Source organism: Nerophis lumbriciformis, linkage group LG24, assembly GCF_033978685.3.
Source record: "Nerophis lumbriciformis linkage group LG24, RoL_Nlum_v2.1, whole genome shotgun sequence".
Classification (NCBI taxonomy): Eukaryota; Metazoa; Chordata; class Actinopteri; order Syngnathiformes; family Syngnathidae; genus Nerophis; species Nerophis lumbriciformis.
The window spans coordinates 18,906,313-18,925,627 of record NC_084571.2 but is presented as its reverse complement, the minus strand read 5'-3'; the positions used below and the strand labels follow the sequence as shown (position 1 = coordinate 18,925,627).

Sequence of the window (19,315 nt, the reverse complement as noted above, 5' to 3'; positions counted from 1 at the left end):
TGTGTGTGTGTGTGTGTGTGTGTGTGTGTGTGTGTGTGTGTGTGTGACCAACATGCGAGTGGGAGTTTGATCTGCTGTAACTTGCCTTATGCTTGATGAAAACACACGTACGCTGCTGCTTTGGAAATAAAGTCAACACCCTGGAGTTGAAATTACTTCTACAGTGCAAACTCTACATTCTAAATGTGGTAAAATGGAGATTGAGGGTAAACTAGGTAGGCTAACCCTCGTATTTATGGTGAGCCACGTTGACAATATCAACTAGGGCTGTCAAACCATTAAAATGTTTAATCGCCATTAATCACAGTTTGTTCAGAGTGAACTCAAAAATATAATTTTTCATCATAATAAGTGTACTCTGGATGGATATATTACAAGTTTATATTACCATGACTGACAGGACAATTAGTTTGCTTTAATTAAACACTTTTTTTTTTTACATTATGCTTTTTTGAACATCTCAACAGAAAATGGACATAAGCACGGTTTTAAGGACAATAATAAACAAAAAATGTCTTACCAGATTTTTTACTGTGTAGGAATACAGAATTTGTATCCCTGCTGTAGGAGCACTTGCATTCAGAGGAGGAGCTACACTTCCATGTTTAGATACCGGTTTCACGCATTAATAACACCAAATGTGTATCGTTACGATCATAGTTTGATAGTCAAAGATGTTTGGAAATGTAATCTGTGCTATTTGTACCTGAATAAATGCTTGTGATATTCTGTACATTAAATGGTGTACAAGTTAATGGTAATCATATATCTGCACTTTTTAATACTGTATTGATAATATTGATATTATATTAATATAATATTGAACCTGCTAAACATTTTGCAGCTAGTGGAGTCCATGACGATTACTACAATTTTTTTTTATCAGCCGTTTTGCTGCCGCGTTACAGGCACCGTTTGGAAACAATAAAGATATGTAAATAAACATTTCACAACGTGTATGTCTGCAGTTTATAGTCCGTTGCGGCTAATATGTGTAAAAATATTTTTTCCCCCTCAAATTTAGTGGGTGCGGCCAATGTTCCCTCTAATTTTTCATGTGTGTGAGCAAACGCAAAAACTCCCTGAGCATTCATTGGAGCCCATGTGAGCAACATCAGACGTGCACACTGTGGCTACACCAGCAGCACACCTGTCCCAAACCTGACTAAATAACAAGTTCAATCTCCATCCATCCATCCATTTTCTACCGCTTGTCCCTTTCAAGGTCGCTGGAGCCTATCTCAGCTGAATTCGGGCGGAAGGCGGGGTACAACCTGGACAAGTCCCCATCTCATCGCAGGGCCAACACAGATAGACAGACAACATTCTCTTATTATTATAATCAAATGACAGCAGTCATTTCCATGAGATGATTTTCTAATATAAGTGTTTAGGCCCACTTACAATGACAATTACAAAAAATATTGTTTTTCATGAACTGTGTACTTGTGTTGTTTGTCTGGGTGGAGGTCCTACTTTGGAAATAATTTGTACCCCTTTCAGACATTGCATTTAGTTCCCATTAAAACATTCACATGTTGCACAATGAGATGTAAGCAGGGGATCATGTGTACGTTCCTGCAACTTCCTGTTTATAAAAAATAAATTTTTATTAGTATCTATTTAATATACTAACAGCATTTCATAATTAATATTTGGGTGTCGTTGGGTGCGGCTTATATGGCGGTGCGCTCGATAGTCGGGAAAATACGGTAATTTATTTTGACCAAGGCGGTTCCTCTGGATTATCAAAGCCAAAACGCTGGAACAGCATCTAAAATTCAGCAAAAGTCCAGTTATTGGTAGGTTTCCTATCCTGTAATCGTTGTCAAACAATTGAAATATTTAATCGCCATTAATCACAGTTTGTTCAGAGTGAACTCAAAATTAATCGTGATTAATTGCAGATAAAAATCATTTTTCATCATAAGTGTACTCTAGGTGGATACATTTCAAGTTTCTATTACCATGACTGACAGGACAACTAGTATGCTTTAATTAAACACTTTTTTCTTTTTACCTTATGCTAACATCTCAACACAAAATGGACATAAGCATGGTTCTATTGACAAATTAAAAAAAATACCTGCAGTGCGTTGGTGTTTTACCAGATTTTGTATTGTGTAGGAATACAGAATTTGTATCCCTGCTGTAGGAGCACTTGCATTCAGAGGAGGAGCAACACTTCCATGTTTAGATACCGGTTTCACGCATTAATATCACCAAATGTGTTTCGTTACAATCATGGTTTGATAGTCAAAGATGTTTGGAAATGTAATCTGTGATATTTGTACCAGAATAAATGCTTCTGATATTCTGTACATTAAATGTTGTACAAGTTAATGGTAATCATATATCTGCAGGACAATGTTTTTACCATCTAAATTTTTTAATACTGTATTGACAATAAAGATATGTAAATAAACATTTCACAAGGTGTATGTCTGCAGTTTAAAGTCTGTTGCGGCTAATATGTGTAAAAACCTCTGTACATATGATGAGATTATCGCAGATCTTCAAGATGCAACTTTTTAATCAAATTTGAATAATACAATATTGAGACTGATTTGGTGTATTTAAAGATTCCTTTTTCATAAATGTCAACCTTTTGGTATGAAATTGTATTATATTATGATGTATATTTTAACTGTCCATAAACTGTGCACTTCTAGAGGTTACTTTTTTTGCAGAACGGACTCTGATATCAACAAAAGAAACAATAATGTCATACAAAATTATGTCTGTAAGCAAATAAAAAAAAATAAAAAATAACAATACTAAATACAAAAATTTCCCCTAAAATGTAGTGGGTGCGGCTTATATACTGGTGCGCTCTCTGGTTGGGGAAATACGGTAATTCCTTTTGACCATAGGTGGTTCCTCTGGATTATCAAAGCCAAAACAGCATCTAAAATTCGGCAAAAGTCCAGTTCTTGGTAGGTTTCAAATGCGAGTGCCATGCGACATTCCCAAACAAAGTCCACTCACTAAAGCGTGTACAAGGGGAAGGTTAGAAAGGACAGATAACACAAATGCTTCCATGCCCACGCACTCCCCTCCCTTCCACACAAGCCCTGTGATGTCACTCAGGGACCATGCAGAGTGGATGAAATACACATCTGGGCCACCAGATAGAAAAGACAGAGGAGAAAGGAGAGGCAAGATGAAGGGTTTTTTTTCCCGCACATTTTAAGTACAGCATTGCGGCCTGATGCCAAGATCTTAAATAAGCAAGAACATCCATTAGTATTAACGCTCTCCTAATTCTCCTCAACACAAGATCACTAATAGTATTCACATTCCAAGTAAACAATGAGGAAATATTCATTAGAGATGGACTAATGGAGTCTTAATGGCAGCTTTTAGGCAAGATGTTTCACCAAATAAGAGTGTTTGCTAATGAAGAGGTGACATTAAAAGTTTCATCACATAAATGTTGGACTTATGCTGGAGAGCATGCACCGTCTTGTGACACTTCTTTCTCAAGCCCTTCACTGCTCTGGGCCCAGGAAGCTGGGCCCTTTGCCATATAGTGAGCCGGCCCACACGTCCGCCTGCCGCCCACCAGGAAGAGGAAATTAGAACCATTCCATCCTGTCACTGTTCCGCCACCAGAGCGAGACCACAAAAGGGGGTGGGGGGACTTGTAGACTTTCACTGATCAAACATCCTTAAAGTGTCCACTGCACAAACTATTTATTTGTTTTAAAGAGCTGCTAGATGTCATTGCATGAGATGCCTCCGTGGGAAACATCTCTCTTTAGAAAGATGGGAGGAGCCACAGGAGGAAGCACAACCTTAACAAGCCCTCCGGAAGATGAGTGGGAGCATCAACCACTCCCTTAAGTACCTCTGCTTTGCATGTGTGTGTTTAGGAAAAAAGAAAAAAAGCGGCTGGAGAAATGGAATAGCACTCGCTGGTGCTCAGATGGGGGCGACTATTAGGAATAAAAACCACATAAACTGTCTTCCAGACACCACATTGTTCACTTTTACCTTCACTACACTCATCACATAGACCAGTGGTCACCAACCTTATATATATATATATATATATATATATATATATATATATATATATATATATATATATATATATATATATATATATATATATATATATATATATACTGTATATATATATATTAGGGCTGCAACTAACGATTAATTTGATAATTGATTAATCTGTCGATTATTACTTCGATTAATCGATTAATAATCGGATAAAAGAGACAAACTACATTTCTATCCTTTCCAGTATTTTGTTGAGAAAAAAACCAGCATACTGGCACCATACTTATTTTTATTATTGTTTCTCAGCTGTTTGTACATGTTGCAGTTTATAAATAAAGGTTTATTAAAAAATTAAAAAATAAAAAATAAAAATATTTTAAAAAAAATAAAAAAATTGCCTCTGCGCATGCGCATAGCATAAATCCAACGAATCGATGACTAAATTAATCAATTTTAATCGATTTAATCGATTAGTTGTTGCAGCCCTAATATATATATATATATATATATATATATATATATATATATATATATATATATATATATATACAAAACCCAAAAGCAGTGAAGTTGTCACGTTGTGTAAATGGTAAATAAAAAGAGAATACAATGATTTGCAAATCCTTTTCAACCTATATTCAGCTGAATACACTGCAAAGACAAGATATTTAACGTTCGAGCAGGTAAACTTTATTTTTTTGCAAATATTAGCTCATTTGGAATTTGATGCCTGCAACATGTTTCAAAAAAGCTGGCACAAGTGGCAAAAAAGACTGAGAAAGTTGAGGAATGCTCATCAAACACTTTTTTGGAACATCCCACATGTGAACAGGCTAATTGCGAACAGGTGGGTGCCATGATTGGGTATAAAAGCAGCTTCCATGAAATGCTCAGTCATTCCAGGGCTTCCCACAGCGCTTTGTTGTTAAGGCGGCCACCTTAACAAAAACCCACCGCCTAAACTAAAGTCTTATTTTATTTTTTAATTTTGTCCTGTCCAGCTTCTCAGGCAAATCATATAGTTCAGGGGTGCTCACACTTTTTCTGCAGGCGAGCTACTTTTCAATTGATCAAGTCGTGGGGATCTACCTCATTCATATACAGTGTTGGGTTAGTTACTGAAAAACAGTAACTAGTTTATTTCAAAAGTAACTCAGTTACTAACTCAGTTACTTACACCAAAAAGTAATGCGTTACTGTGAAAAGTAACTATTTAGTTACTTCTTCTACTTTTTTTTTTTAAAGCTCCCATTAATGCCCTTTTAGCCTTCATTTTAGTACTGTTATTGCACTGGAGAATAATACAATCTGTTGATCAACTTGACATACATTTGCATCACTGAACTCTGCTAAGCAATGTGCTCTACATACAACACACAAAGACAAAGATATGTTTCAAAGGGCCAATTTATTTCAGGCCAGAACAAATTGACAAAACTATTTTAAATAGCTGCAACATAAAATACATAAGTAACAAACAGCATAATAACACTAACACTAACACTAACCACGTTAAACCCAGATTCCGAACTAATAAAGGTCTTAACTCATTCTCTTTCTATGCCACTTCAATATGGAATGCACTCCCAACAGGTGTAAAAGAAAGGGCATCTCTATCCTCCTTCAAAACCGCACTAAAAGAACACCTCCAGGCAACTACAACCCTAAACTAACACCCTCCCTTCCACATAATACCTCTTCGGATTGTAAATAATCAAATGTAGACACTTTTTCTTATACTTTCTGATCTCTCTCTCTCTGTGTCCACTACTTGCTGTACATATCCTACCAAGTCAGTCCTACACTGTTTCAATGTCCATTTCTCTGATGATGCAATTGTTGATGACTGAAGTGTTGATACCAACCAAACCTAACCCCCCCCCCCTCCATATCCCACACCCCGGATTGTAAATAATGTAAATAATTCAATGTATATACCCTGATGATTATCTTGTGTGATGACTGTATTATGATGTTAGTATATACTTGATAGTATATATCTGTATCTGGACCCCGACTTAAACAAGTTAAAAAACGTATTTGGGTGTTACCATTTAGTGGTCAATTGTACGGAATATGTACTGTACTGTGCAATCTACTAATAAAAGTTGCAATCAATCAATCAACAACATAGCTGTAAAGCTGGCTTCACCTAAGGAAGGCACACGTGACATACACAGAGCCTAACCAGGCAGATTTGAATTGTTGTTTTGGGCAGTAGACGGGATCTTTGATCCAAGACACAACTTACATTTAACTAAAATGTTTTGTGCTCGACAAAAGAAAAGAAGTGAGAATATCTCATACTTGCCAACCCTCCCGAATTTCACTGCCTCTCCCTGGGACAACCATTCTCCAAATTTCTGCCGATTTCCAGCCGGACTTAAGGCACGCCCCCTCCCGGTCTGTGCGGATCTGAGTGGGGACAGCCTGTCGTCACGTCCGCTTGGCCAACCAAAAAGTAACCACAGAACACTATACCGTATAGGCGTATAGTGTTCTGTGGTTACTTTTTTGTTGGCCAACGGTTGTATTGCGCACCCCTCTCCCCTCCCCTCCCCTCCCCTCCCCTTCCCACACTCAGACACACAGTCACACGCACACACAGAGAGCGCAGAGGAAGAATCAGAAGCACGTCTCTGCTTCGCTGGAATAAAACACACTCAGATCCTCAGTTTCTAGCCGATACTACATAAAAAATAACGTAAAATAACGCAGTAACGCATCATGTAGTAACGGTAACTGAGTTATTGAATATAAAAAAATAACGCGTTAGATTACTAGTTACCGCCGAAACTAACGGCGTTACAGTAACGCGTTACAAAGTAACGCGTTAGTCCCAACACTGTTCATATATATAATTTATATTTACTTATTTATGAAACATGTTTTTGTTAACAAGTTAAAGGTGTTTAATGATAATACAAGCATGTTTAACACATATAGTTAATATTGTTAATAAATTAAAGGTGTTTAATGAAAATACAAGTTTGTTTAATACATATAGTTAATATTGTTAACAAGTTAAAGGTGATTAATGATAATGCAAGCATGTTTAACACATATAGTTAATATTGTTAATAAATTAAAGGTGTTTAATGATAATACAATAATGTTTAACACAGTTAATATTGTTAACAAGTTAAAGGTGTTTAAAGATAATACAAGCATGTTTAACACTTATAGTTAATATTGGTAATAAGTTAAAGGTGTTTAAGGATAATACAAGCATGTTTAACACATATAGTTAATATTGTTAATAAGTTACAGGTGTTTAAAGATAATACAAGCATGTTTAACACAAATAGTTAATATTGTTAACAACTTAAAGGTGTTTAAAGATAATACAAGCATGTTTAACACATATAGTTAATATTGTTAATAAGTTAAAAGTGTTTAGAGATAATACAAGCATGTTTAACACATATAGATTCCTTTCTTTCATGAAGACAATAATATAAGTTGGTGTATTACCTGATTGTGATGACTTGCATTGATTGGAATCAGACAGTAGTGCTGATAAGGTCCGCATTTTCGAATGGAGGAGAAAAAAAGTCCTCCTTTCTGTCCAATACCACATGAAAGTGGTTGGTTTTTGGCATTTTATTTATCCAGCTTCCGTACTCCTTTGTATACACTTTACAAGAAATACATTGTCGGCAAACTCCTTAGCTTGCTAGCTTGTGCACGCGAGCTTTCTGAGACTCTTATTTTGGTAGCGCAAGCAGGATGAAGTAGCGCTTTTATTGTGCAACTGTGCAGTCGGTCTTTGGAGCTTTGACGACAGGTACGGCGCCAGAGTCTGTTGAAATAAAGTGTTTCTCGCCTTCCAGTCGGTAATTTTAATGAGCTGACAGCAGCCAGCGTCATCTCAGAAGACCCTCGGGTGCCGTGAATGTCAATCAAGTGACGAAAGTGACGTCATAGTGAAGATTTATGATCGCTCATTTTTAGGACTATTTTTTTAATGGCTGGCTAGTGATCGACTGACACACCCTCCGAGATCGACCGGTAGCTCGCGATCGATGTAATGAGCACCACTGATATAGTTGATGTAGATGCCCATATCGGCTGTTCAGATTTACTTTACAAAAGAGAAGTGCAGGATACTTCTCTTGTCGCCTTATTTGTATTTGACTTTATTAAATGTATTTATATTATTTGGTGCTAAACTAAAGTCTTAACAAGTTGCTACGCTTCGTACTGCCTCTGCCTCTGTCAGTACGTCTCTGCAGCACCCAGCATTGTCCCACCCACACAACCATCCACACAACCATCTGATTGGTTACACGCAGAGCGGTAACAGCTAATCAGCAGTGCGTATTCAGAGCGCATGTAACAGCCAATCAGCAGTGCGTATTCAGAGCGGTAACAGCCAATCAGCAGTGAGTATTCAGAGCGCATGGAGTCAGTGCTCACGGCACAAGCAGGCAGAGAGGAGAGACGGTGCGGGTTAGCAGAAAGGTGTTTAAAGTTAAAGTTAAAGTACCAATGATTGTCACAAACACACTAGGTGTGGCGAAATTATTCTCTGCATTTGACCCATCACCCTTGATCACCCCCTGGGAGGTGAGGGGAGCAGTGGGCAGCAGCGGTGGCTGCGCCCGGGAATCATTTTGGTGATTTAACCCCCAATTCCAACCCTTGATGCTGAGTGCCAAGCAGGGAGGTAATGGGTCCCATTTTTATAGTCTTTGGTATGACTCGGCCGGGATTTGAACTCCCAACCTACCGATCTCAGGACGGACACTCTAACCACTAGGCAGGTAAGCATCAGGCAGCGGACTCTCCCCAAATATAATAAACACCTCCCAGTCAACTACTAGTAACATCACTATGAGCCCGTTGACGTTCTAGAAATATAAGCGGCAGCTCAGCTCGCTCGCAGTCCTTGAGGTGAAGGCTAATTAGCTTTTAGCGTAACGTTAGCTCATTTTGCGGTGTGTGTGTGCGTGTGTTACGGACAGCAAAGCCCTGTCTGTCTGAGAGAAAGACAAGCATTATTGACCTATAGTAAACTAAGTTATTTCACTTTACCTTTTTCTGTGTTGAAGCAGCAAAAAAGGACATTATGTTAAATGAAGAGTTTCTGTCTCTGATAGTTGATATAATAATGTAACTGCATCATAAAGCCTACATGAACTCCATGGTGTTCAGGGATGAATAGTCTCTCCTTTTGCTATTGTACTATTTTTTCAGCTATAGTTACATTAATCATTAGTAATGTAGCAGCCTAGTTTTGAATGGCAGGGTCCCTGCTATAACATGTTGATAAAAATATAAAATTGACATAATAAAAATCAACTACAGGCTTAATGCTGTAATACATTAAGCATGATGAGTTGAGCATAAGTCAGCATGTGGCCCCACTTTTAACTATTTTTTTCAAAATCTTATTGCAAACGCTTATTTACAGTAAGTCATTCATTTGACTTAGTAAATCAATATTTACTAAGTCAAAATAATGACATACTTAGTATCTCAGGTAACTAGGATTGTTTTTGTTTTTACTTTACGGAAAAAATATTGAGATATATATCGTATATGGCTATTCAGTATACTGAACGGAAAACACAAATTGTAAGCTTCTTCACGCGGCGAAGCCGGCCTACTTCACCACAGTCTGCAGTCTATTGCCCCCCCCGGCTGTGGTGGCAGCGATGAGATGGAGACGTGATGGCGACAGGCCAAATTACACTGTTCCTTACACCCACCCAGCCCCTTCCTCGTACGTCCGCCTGTCTCCGTTCTGGGGGAGACACTGCACATTCACAAACAAGGATGGGGCGAGGGTCACCACTTTGTCAACAAATGCCTGCCTGAGCAAATTGTTTAAGAACAGCATTTCTCAACCAGCTATTGCAAGGAATTTAGGAATTTCAACATCTACACTCCGTAATATCATCAAAAGGTTCACAGAATCTGGAAAAATCAATGCATATAAGCGGCAAGGCCGTGACCCTGGATCCCTCAGGTGGTACTGCATCAAAAAGCGACATCAGTGTGTAAAGGTTATCACCACATGGGCTCGGGAACACTTCAGAAAACCAACATATGTTGCCATCCAAACAACGTTATCATGGACTCCCCTGCTTATTTCAGCAAGACAATGCCAAGCCACGTGTTACAACAGCGTGGTTTCATAGTAAAAGAGTGCAGGTACTAGACTGGCCTGGCTGTAGTCCAGACCTGTCTCGCATTGAAAATGTGTGGTGCAATATGAAGGCTAAAATAGCAGAAGGGAGACTGTTGAACAACTTAAGCTGTACATCAAGCAAGAATGGGTAAGAATTCCACTTCAAAAATGTGTCTCCTCAGTTCCCAAACCTTTACTGAGTGTTGTTAAAAGAAAAGGCCATGTAACACAGTGGTAAAAATGCCCCTGTGACTCGTTTTTTGCAATGTGTGTTGCTGCCATTAAATTCTAAGTTCATGATTATTTGCAAAAAAAAATTAAATATCTTGTCTTTGCAGGCAATTCAATTGAATATAAGTTGAAAAGGATTTGCAAATCATTGTATTCTGTTTTTATTAACCATTTACACAATGTGACAACTTCACTGCTTTTGGCATTTGTAATATATTGTCCATCCATCCATTTTCTACCGCTTATTCCCTTTGGGGTCGCAGGGGGTGCTGGAGCCTATCTCAGCTACAATCGGGCGGAAGGCGGGGTACACCCTGGACAAGTCGCCACGTCATCACAGGGCCCACACAGATAGACAGACAACATTCACACTCACATTCACACACTAGGGCCAATTAAGTGTTGCCAATCAACCTATCCCCAGGTGCATGTCTTTGGAGGTGGGAGGAAGCCGGAGTAACCGGAGGGAACCCACGCAGTCACGGGGAGAACATGCAAACTCCACACAGAAAGATCCCGAACCCGGGATTGAACCCAAGACTACCCAGGACCTTCGTATTGTGAGGTAGATGCACTAACCCCTCTTCCACCGTGCTGCCCTGTAATATATTGTGATATATATATATATATGTGATATATTGTGATATTTCGCAGGAGGCTGCAACATATACTGTATATATATATACATATATGTATACATATATATATGTATACATATATATATATATACATATATATATATATATATATATATATATATATATATATATATATAGACTGTATATATATATACATACATATATATATATATATATGTATACATATATATATACATGTATATATGAATACATATATATACATATATATATGTATACATATATATATACACATAAATATATATATGTGTACATATATACATATATATATATGAATACATTCATCCATCCATCCATTTTCTACCGCTTATTCCCTTTGGGGTCGCGGGGGGTGCTGGAGCCTATCTCAGCTACAATCGGGCAGAAGGCGGGGTGCACCCTGGACAAGTCGCCACCTCATCGCAGGGCCAACACATATATATATATATATATATATACGTATACATATATACATATATATATATATATATATATATATATATATATATATATATATATATATATATATATATATATACATACATATATATATATATATACATACATATATATATATATATGTATACATATATACATATATATATATATATATATATACATATATACATATATATATATATATATATATATATATATATATATATATGCGGTTTTCTCCAAGGTTCCTCATAAGCATTCACATCGACGTCCCACTGGGGTGAGTTTTTCCTTGCCCTTATGTGGGCTCTGTACCGAGGATGTCGTTGTGGCTTGTGCAGCCCTTTGAGACACTTGTGATTTAGGGCTATATAAATAAACATTGATTGATTGATTGATTGATTATTCAAATAGCAAGTGGAGCTGTGCCAAGACGAGCAGGAACCATGCAGTGGGTAAGTGGCAGAATATTAGGGCTGTGAATCTTTGCTCACGTAACAATCCGATCCCGATTCGTGGGGTAACGATTCGATTCAGAATGGATTCTCGATATCAACAGATTCTCGCAGTGTATTATTTGGTATAATAATTATAATAAAAGCTCCTTCTGGTTGCATGGAGATGGCCTAAAAAATTTATTTTTAAAAAGTTATCTTTACTAAAAATAGATTTTTTTTAAATCATGACTCGATTTAGAATCGGGATGAATAGGAATCCCAATTCGGATGTGAATGAATTTTTTCGTGCACCCCTACAAAATATGTACATACATAACACACTTTGTTGACTTACTTTTTCAGAGGGTCAATAACAGTCTTCTGCATCTGATTGACCTAAAACGACAAAGAGAACAGAACACTTCTGCATGAAAAGGTGGTGAAATTATAAATACAGAGTCATGTCTCACTATTTAGCAGCCTAAACGTCAACAACAATGTACATCTCAAACACAGCACTCAAGAAAAGGGAAAAAGGGGGGCTGGCAAATAAACTTTGGTGATGATTTTATTGCGCAAAAAACCCCGAGGAGAAAGCCCTGAATATTCATCAAGCTTGATATACAATACAACTGTCAGGGGACGCACATGAAAGCCAAGCCCAACTGATTCCAAATCCTGGGGAAGGTGGGCCGCCATACAAGATGAAAGTTCTTCGCAAACAAACATTTTAAACAATAACAGTTTATCTTTTTCTTTGTTACATTTGACTTCTGGTTGCCTGAATTAACAGCGGGAAGGAAGGGAAGTGTGGTGGTGTGGGGGTGTTAATTGGAGGTAAAGGAACATCTCAAGGCCTTTACATGACAAGAAGAAGCTTGGCAGAAGTTCACAAAGTTTCTTCTGGAAGACTGAAAATGACCTTGTTTACACAAATCGCTTTTTGTTTTTTTAATCGCATTTTTTTCTCCGGCTGACTCAAGTATAAACGTGAATAGGCCTCAATGTGGGCCCCAATGTCACTTGCATGCGCAGTTCGATAGAGTGAAAACAAAGGAAGTTGATCTGTCGAAGTGAGCTACCTCTTGTAGATGAAGAGTTGACTGTAAGTTGATCTGTCAAAATGAGCTACCTCCTGTAGATGAAGAGTTGACTGTAAGTTGATCTGTCGAAATGAGCTACCTCTTGTAGATGAAGAGTCGACTGTAAGTTGATCTGTCGAAATGAGAAACCTCTTGTAGATGAAGAGTTGACTAAGTTGATCTGTCGAAATGAGCAACCTCTTATAGATGAAGAGTTGACTAAGTTGATCTGTCGAAATGAGCTACCTCTTGTAGATGAAGAGTTGACTGTAAGTTGATCTGTCAAAATGAGCTACCACTTGTAGATGAAGAGTTGACTGTAAATTGATCTGTCGAAATGAGCAACCTCTTGTAGATGACGAGTTGACTGGTAAGTTGATCTGTCGAAATGAGCAACCTCTTGTAGATGAAGAGTTGACTGTAAGTTGATCTGTCGAAATGAGCTACCTCTTGTAGATGAAGAATTGACTAAGTTGATCTGTCGAAATAAGCTACCTCTTATAGATGAAGAGCTGACTGGTAAGTTGATCTGTCGAAATGAGCAACCTCTTGTAGATGAAGAGTTGACTGTAAGTTGATCTGTCGAAATGAGCTACACCTCTTGTAGATGAAGAGTTGACTGGTAAGTTGATCTGTCAAAATGAGCAACCTCTTGGCGATGAAGAGTTGACTAAGTTGATCTGTCGAAATAAGCTACCTCTTGTAGATGAAGAGTTGACTGGTAAGTTGACAAGTGATAAATTTATTATATATTTTATTTCATATTCAAATCTGCGTTTCAAAATTTAAGGTATTATTTTTGATGCGGCAGCCAAATCGATAAGACACTAGTGCTGTGAATCTTTGGGCACCACACAATTATACAAAATATACAGTATATATACATATACAGATATATATATATATATATATACATATACAATATATTTGTATGTATTTATTTGACAGGGACAGTACAATGAAACATTGAAACCCACAGGTAACCCATGTCAAAGTACATAAGACTTTTAGCCACAGGTTAATTTGCAGCCCTCGTCCCTGGTTAGGCTTTTAAAAAAAGTAGAGAAAAGTGTAACACATACAAAAAGATTCAGATAAGTACAAAAATAAAAACACATTGGAAATAATTGGCCCCATTTATCCATATTACACCCAGTTTAGAGCTCTCACTTCTGATTTTAATTAAGCCACTTTTTCAGTTTTGTGGAGAAAAGTTTAATGTCGGACTGTGACTTTAACTCCAGTGGCAAAGACTTCAACAGATGTGAGACCTTTACAGAGAACGCAGACTAACCCAGAGTGGTCCGCCACCTTTTCACTCTGCAGCTCCCACCGACTGCACACATTCACTACTGTATCTCTGTACTTCTTTACACATCACATCACGGGCTAATCCAATAAGACACTTAAAAATAGCTTTTAAAAATGAGAATTTTATAAAATTATCAAAGCTCATCATGTTACAAACCCCGTTTCCATATGAGTTGGGAAATTGTGTTAGATGTAAATATAAACGGAATACAATGATTTGCAAATAATTGTCAACCCATATTCAGTTGAATATGCTACAAAGACAACATATTTGATGTTCAAACTGATAAACTTTTTTTTTTGTTGCAAATAATCCTTAACTTTAGAATTGGATGCCAGCAACACGTGACAAAGAAGTTGGGAAAGGTGGCCATAAATACTGATAAAGTTGAGGAATGCTCATCACACACTTATTTGGAACATCCCACAGGTGTGCAGGCTAATTGGGAACAGGTGGGTGCCATGATTGGGTATAAAAACAGCTTCCCAAAAAATGCTCAGTCTTTCACAAGAAAGGATGGGGCGAGGTACACCCCTTTGTCCACAACTGCGTGAGCAAATAGTCAAACAGTTTAAGAACAACGTTTCTCAAAGTGCAATTGCAAGAAATTTAGGGATTTCAACATCTACGGTCCATAATATCATCAAAAGGTTCAGAGAATCTGGAGAAATCACTCCACGTAAGCGGCATGGCCGGAAACCAACATTGAATGACCGTGACCTTCGATCCCTCAGACGGCACTGTATCAAAAACCGACATCAATCTCTAAAGGATATTACCACATGGGCTCAGGAACACTTCAGAAAACCACTGTCACTAAATACAGTTCGTCGCTACATCTGTAAGTGCAAGTTAAAGCTCTACTATGCAAAGCGAAAGCCATTTATCAACAACATCCAGAAACGCCGCCGGCTTCTCTGGGCCCGAGATCATCTAAGATGGACTCATGCAAAGTGGAAAGGTTATCTGTGGTCTGACGAGTCCACATTTCAAATTGTTTTTGGAAATATTCGACATTGTGTCATCCGGACCAAAGGGGAAGCGAACCATCCAAACTGTTATCGACGCAAAGTTCAAAAGCCAGCATCTGTGATGGTATGGGGGTGCATTAGTGCCCAAGGCATGAGTAACTTACACATCTGTGAAGGCACCATTAATGCTGAAAGGCACATACATGGGGCAGCACGGTGGAAGAGGGGTTAGTGCATCTGCCTCACAATACGAAGGTCCTGAGTAGTCTTGGGTTCAATCCCGGGCTCGGGATCTTTCTGTGTGGAGTTTGCATGTTCTCCCCGTGACTGCGTGGGTTCCCTCCGGGTACTCCGGCTTCCTCCCACTTCCAAAGACATGCACCTGGGGATAGGTTGATTGGCAACACTAAATTGGCCCTACTGTGTGAATGTGAGTGTGAATGTTGTCTGTCTATCTGTGTTGGCCCTGCGATGAGGTGGCGACTTGTCCAGGGTGTACCCCGCCTTCCGCCCGATTGTAGCTGAGATAGACTCCAGCGCCCCCCGCAACCCCAAAAGGGAATAAGCGGTAGAAAATGGATGGATGGATGGGCACATACAGGTTTTGGAACAACATATGCTGCCATCTAAGCGCCGTCTTTTTCATGGACGCCCCTGCTTATTTCAGCAAGACAATGCCAAGCCACATTCAGCACGTGTTACAATAGCGTGGCTTTTTAAAAAAGAGTGCAGGTACTTTCCTGGCCCGCCTGCATACCAGACCTGTCTCCCATCGAAAATGTGTGGCGCATTATGAAGCGTAAAATACGACAGCGTAGACCCCGGACTGTTGAACGACTGAAGCTCTACATAAAACAAGAATGGGAAATAATTCCACTTTCAAAGCTTCAACAATTAGTTTCCTCAGTTCCCAATCATTTGTTGAGTGTTGTTAAAAGAAAAGGTGATGTAACACAGTGGTGAACATGTCCTTTCCCAACTACTTTGGCACGTATTGCAGTCATGAAATTCTAAGTTAATTATTATTTGCAAAAAAAAAAAAATAAGTTTATGAGTTTGAACATCAAATGTCTCTTGTCTTTGTAGTGCATTCAATTGAATATGGGTTGAAAAGGATTTGCAAATCATTGTATTCCGTTTATATTTACATCTAACACAATTTCCCAACTCATATGGAAACAGGGTTTGTATATTGTTGGGTAATATTGCAGTGATGATGCTTCATTGGTTTTTGGTCAAATGTCTTTAGTGTTTGTTTATATAATGACAACAGAGGCTTATATATACAGTATATATACATATACGTACATATACTCTACATGTATATACAGTGGTGGTCAAAAGTGTACATACACTTGTAAAGAACATAATGTCATGCTGTCTTGAGTTTCCAAACATCTCTACAACTCTTATTTTTTTGTGATAGAGTGATTGGAGCACATACTTGTTGGTCACAAAAAACATTCATGAAGTTTGGTTCTTTTATGAATTTATTACGGGTCTACTGAAAATGTGAGCAAATCTGCTGGGTCAAAAGTATACATACAGCAATGTTAATATTTGCTTACATGTCCCTTGGCAAGTTTCACTGCAATAAGGCGCTTTCTGTAGCCATCCACAAGCTTCTGGCAAGCTTCTGGTTGGATTTTTGACCACTCTTCTGGACAAAATTGGTGCAGTTCAGCTAAATTTGTTGGTTTTCTGACATGGACTTGTTTCTTCAGCATTGTCCACACGTTTAAGTGAGGACTTTGGGAAGGCCATTCTAAAACCTTCAGTCTAGCCTGAGTTAGCCATTCCTTTACCACTTTTGACGTGTGTTTGGGGTCATTGTCCTGTTGGAACACTCAACTGCGCCCAAGACCTAACCTCCGGGCTGATGATTTTAGGTTGTCCTGAAGAATTTGGAGGTAATCCTCCTTTTTCATTGTCACATTTAAAGCACCAGTTCCATTGGCAGCAAAACAGGCCAAGAGCATAATACTACCACCACCATGCTTGACGGTAGGCTTGGTGTTCCTGGGATTAAAGGCCTCACCTTTTCTCTTCTAAACATATTGCTGGGTATTGTGGCCAAACAGCTACATTTTTGTTTCATCTGACATCACATGGACAAAGATAAGACCTTCTGGAGGAAAGTACTGTGGTCAGATGAAACACAAATTGAGCTGGCTAAATCAGGCTAGAATGAAGGTTTTAGAATGGCCTTCCCAAAGTCCTGACTGAAACATGTGGACAATGCTGAAGAAACAAGTCCATGTCAGAAAACCAACACATTTAGCTGAATTGCACCAATTTTGTCAAGAGGAGTGGTCAAAAATGCAACCAGAAGCTTGCCAGAAGCTTGTGGATGGCTACCAAAAGTGCCTTATTGCAGTGAAACTTGCCAAGGGACATGTAAGCAAATATTAACATTGCTGTACGTTTGACCATGACTGTATATACAAATACATACATATACATACATATATATATGTATATATACGTACACACATATATAGTTGTGTATATATATATATATATATATATACTGTAGTTAAGTATATATACAAATACATATATATATACACATATACACATACATACATACCGTATTTTCCGCACTATTAGCCGCACCTAAAAACCACAAATTTACTCAAAAGCTGACAGTGCGGCTTTTAACCCGGTGCGCTTTATATATGGATAAATATTAAGATTCATTTTCATAAAGTTTCGGTCTCGCAACTTCGGTAAACAGCCGCCATCTTTTTTCCCGGTAGAACAGGAAGCGCTTCTTCTTCTACGCAAGCAACCGCCAAGGTAAGCACCCGCCCCCATAGAACAGGAAGCGCTTCTTCTTCTACTGTAAGCAACCACCCGCCCGCGTAGAAGGAGAAAAAGCGCGCGGATATCACCGTACGTTTCATTTCCTTTGTGTGTTTACATCTGTAAAGACCACAAAATGGCTCCTACAAAGCGACAAGGATCCGGTTCATGAAAAGACGCAATCTCTCCATCCGCACACGGATTACTACCGTATTTCACGGCAACTGATATTCCTGTGAACCGCACTGTGGAACGGGAGCACGTACGGTGAATATTCGCACCACAGGGAATGAGAAGTCATCCTTCACTGTGGTTCTAGCTTGCCATGCTAATGAAACTTCCACCCATGGTGATATTCAAAAGGAAGACCTTGCCAAAAGAGACCTTTCCAGCCGGCGTCATCATAAAAGCTAACTCGAAGGGATGGATGAAGAAAAGATGAGCGAGTGGTTAAGGTAAGTTTAAGTTTACGCGAAGAGGCCGGGTGGCTTTTTTCACGCAGCTCTGTCCATGTTGATATACGTATGTTTGTGATTGCACACTTGCGTACATTTTGGGAGTGAACAGAGTTGTTAGAACGCTGGTTTTTAATATATTATTAAAGTTTGACTGACCTATCTGACTGTTTTTTTGACATTCCTTTAGCGCAGTTAGATGCGGCTTACAACACCGGGCGGCTTATAGGTGGACAAAGTTTTGAAATATGCCGTTCATTGAAGGCGCGGCTTTTAACCCAGGGCGCCTTATGGTGCGGAAAATACGGTATATATATATATATATATATATATATACACCGGTATGTATATATACACATATACACATACATACATATATATGTATATATACACATATACACATACATACATATATATATATATATATATATATATATATATATATATATATATATGTATATATATATATATATATATATATATATATACGTATATATATACATATATACATATATATATATATATATATATACGTATATATATACATATATATATATATATATATATATATACATATATATATATATATATATATATATATATATATATATATATATGTATGTGTGGGAAAAAAAATCACAAGACTACTTCATCTCTACAGGCCTGTTTCATGAGGGGGTTCCCTCAATCATCAGGAGATTTTCTCCTGATGATTGAGGGAACCCCCTCATGAAACAGGCCTGTAGAGATGAAGTAGTCTTGTGATTTTTTTTCCCACACATACATATATTGCGCTCTA

At 38.2% G+C, this 19,315-nt stretch overlaps 1 protein-coding gene across 2 annotated transcripts in view; it reads right to left on the bottom strand.

The window, feature by feature from the left end:
- Positions 1 to 19,315, bottom strand: part of bin3 (bridging integrator 3) — a 163,281-nt gene that overhangs the window by 32,331 nt on the left and 111,635 nt on the right. For both annotated transcript variants that reach the window (XR_009817509.2, XM_061981763.2), the window contains exon 6: positions 12,247 to 12,287. Coding sequence is in view for 1 of the 2 variants with exons in the window: in XM_061981763.2 (XP_061837747.1) it covers positions 12,247 to 12,287 (41 nt within the window). In the remaining variant the exon portion in view is untranslated. The remainder of the gene's footprint in view (positions 1 to 12,246; positions 12,288 to 19,315) is intronic.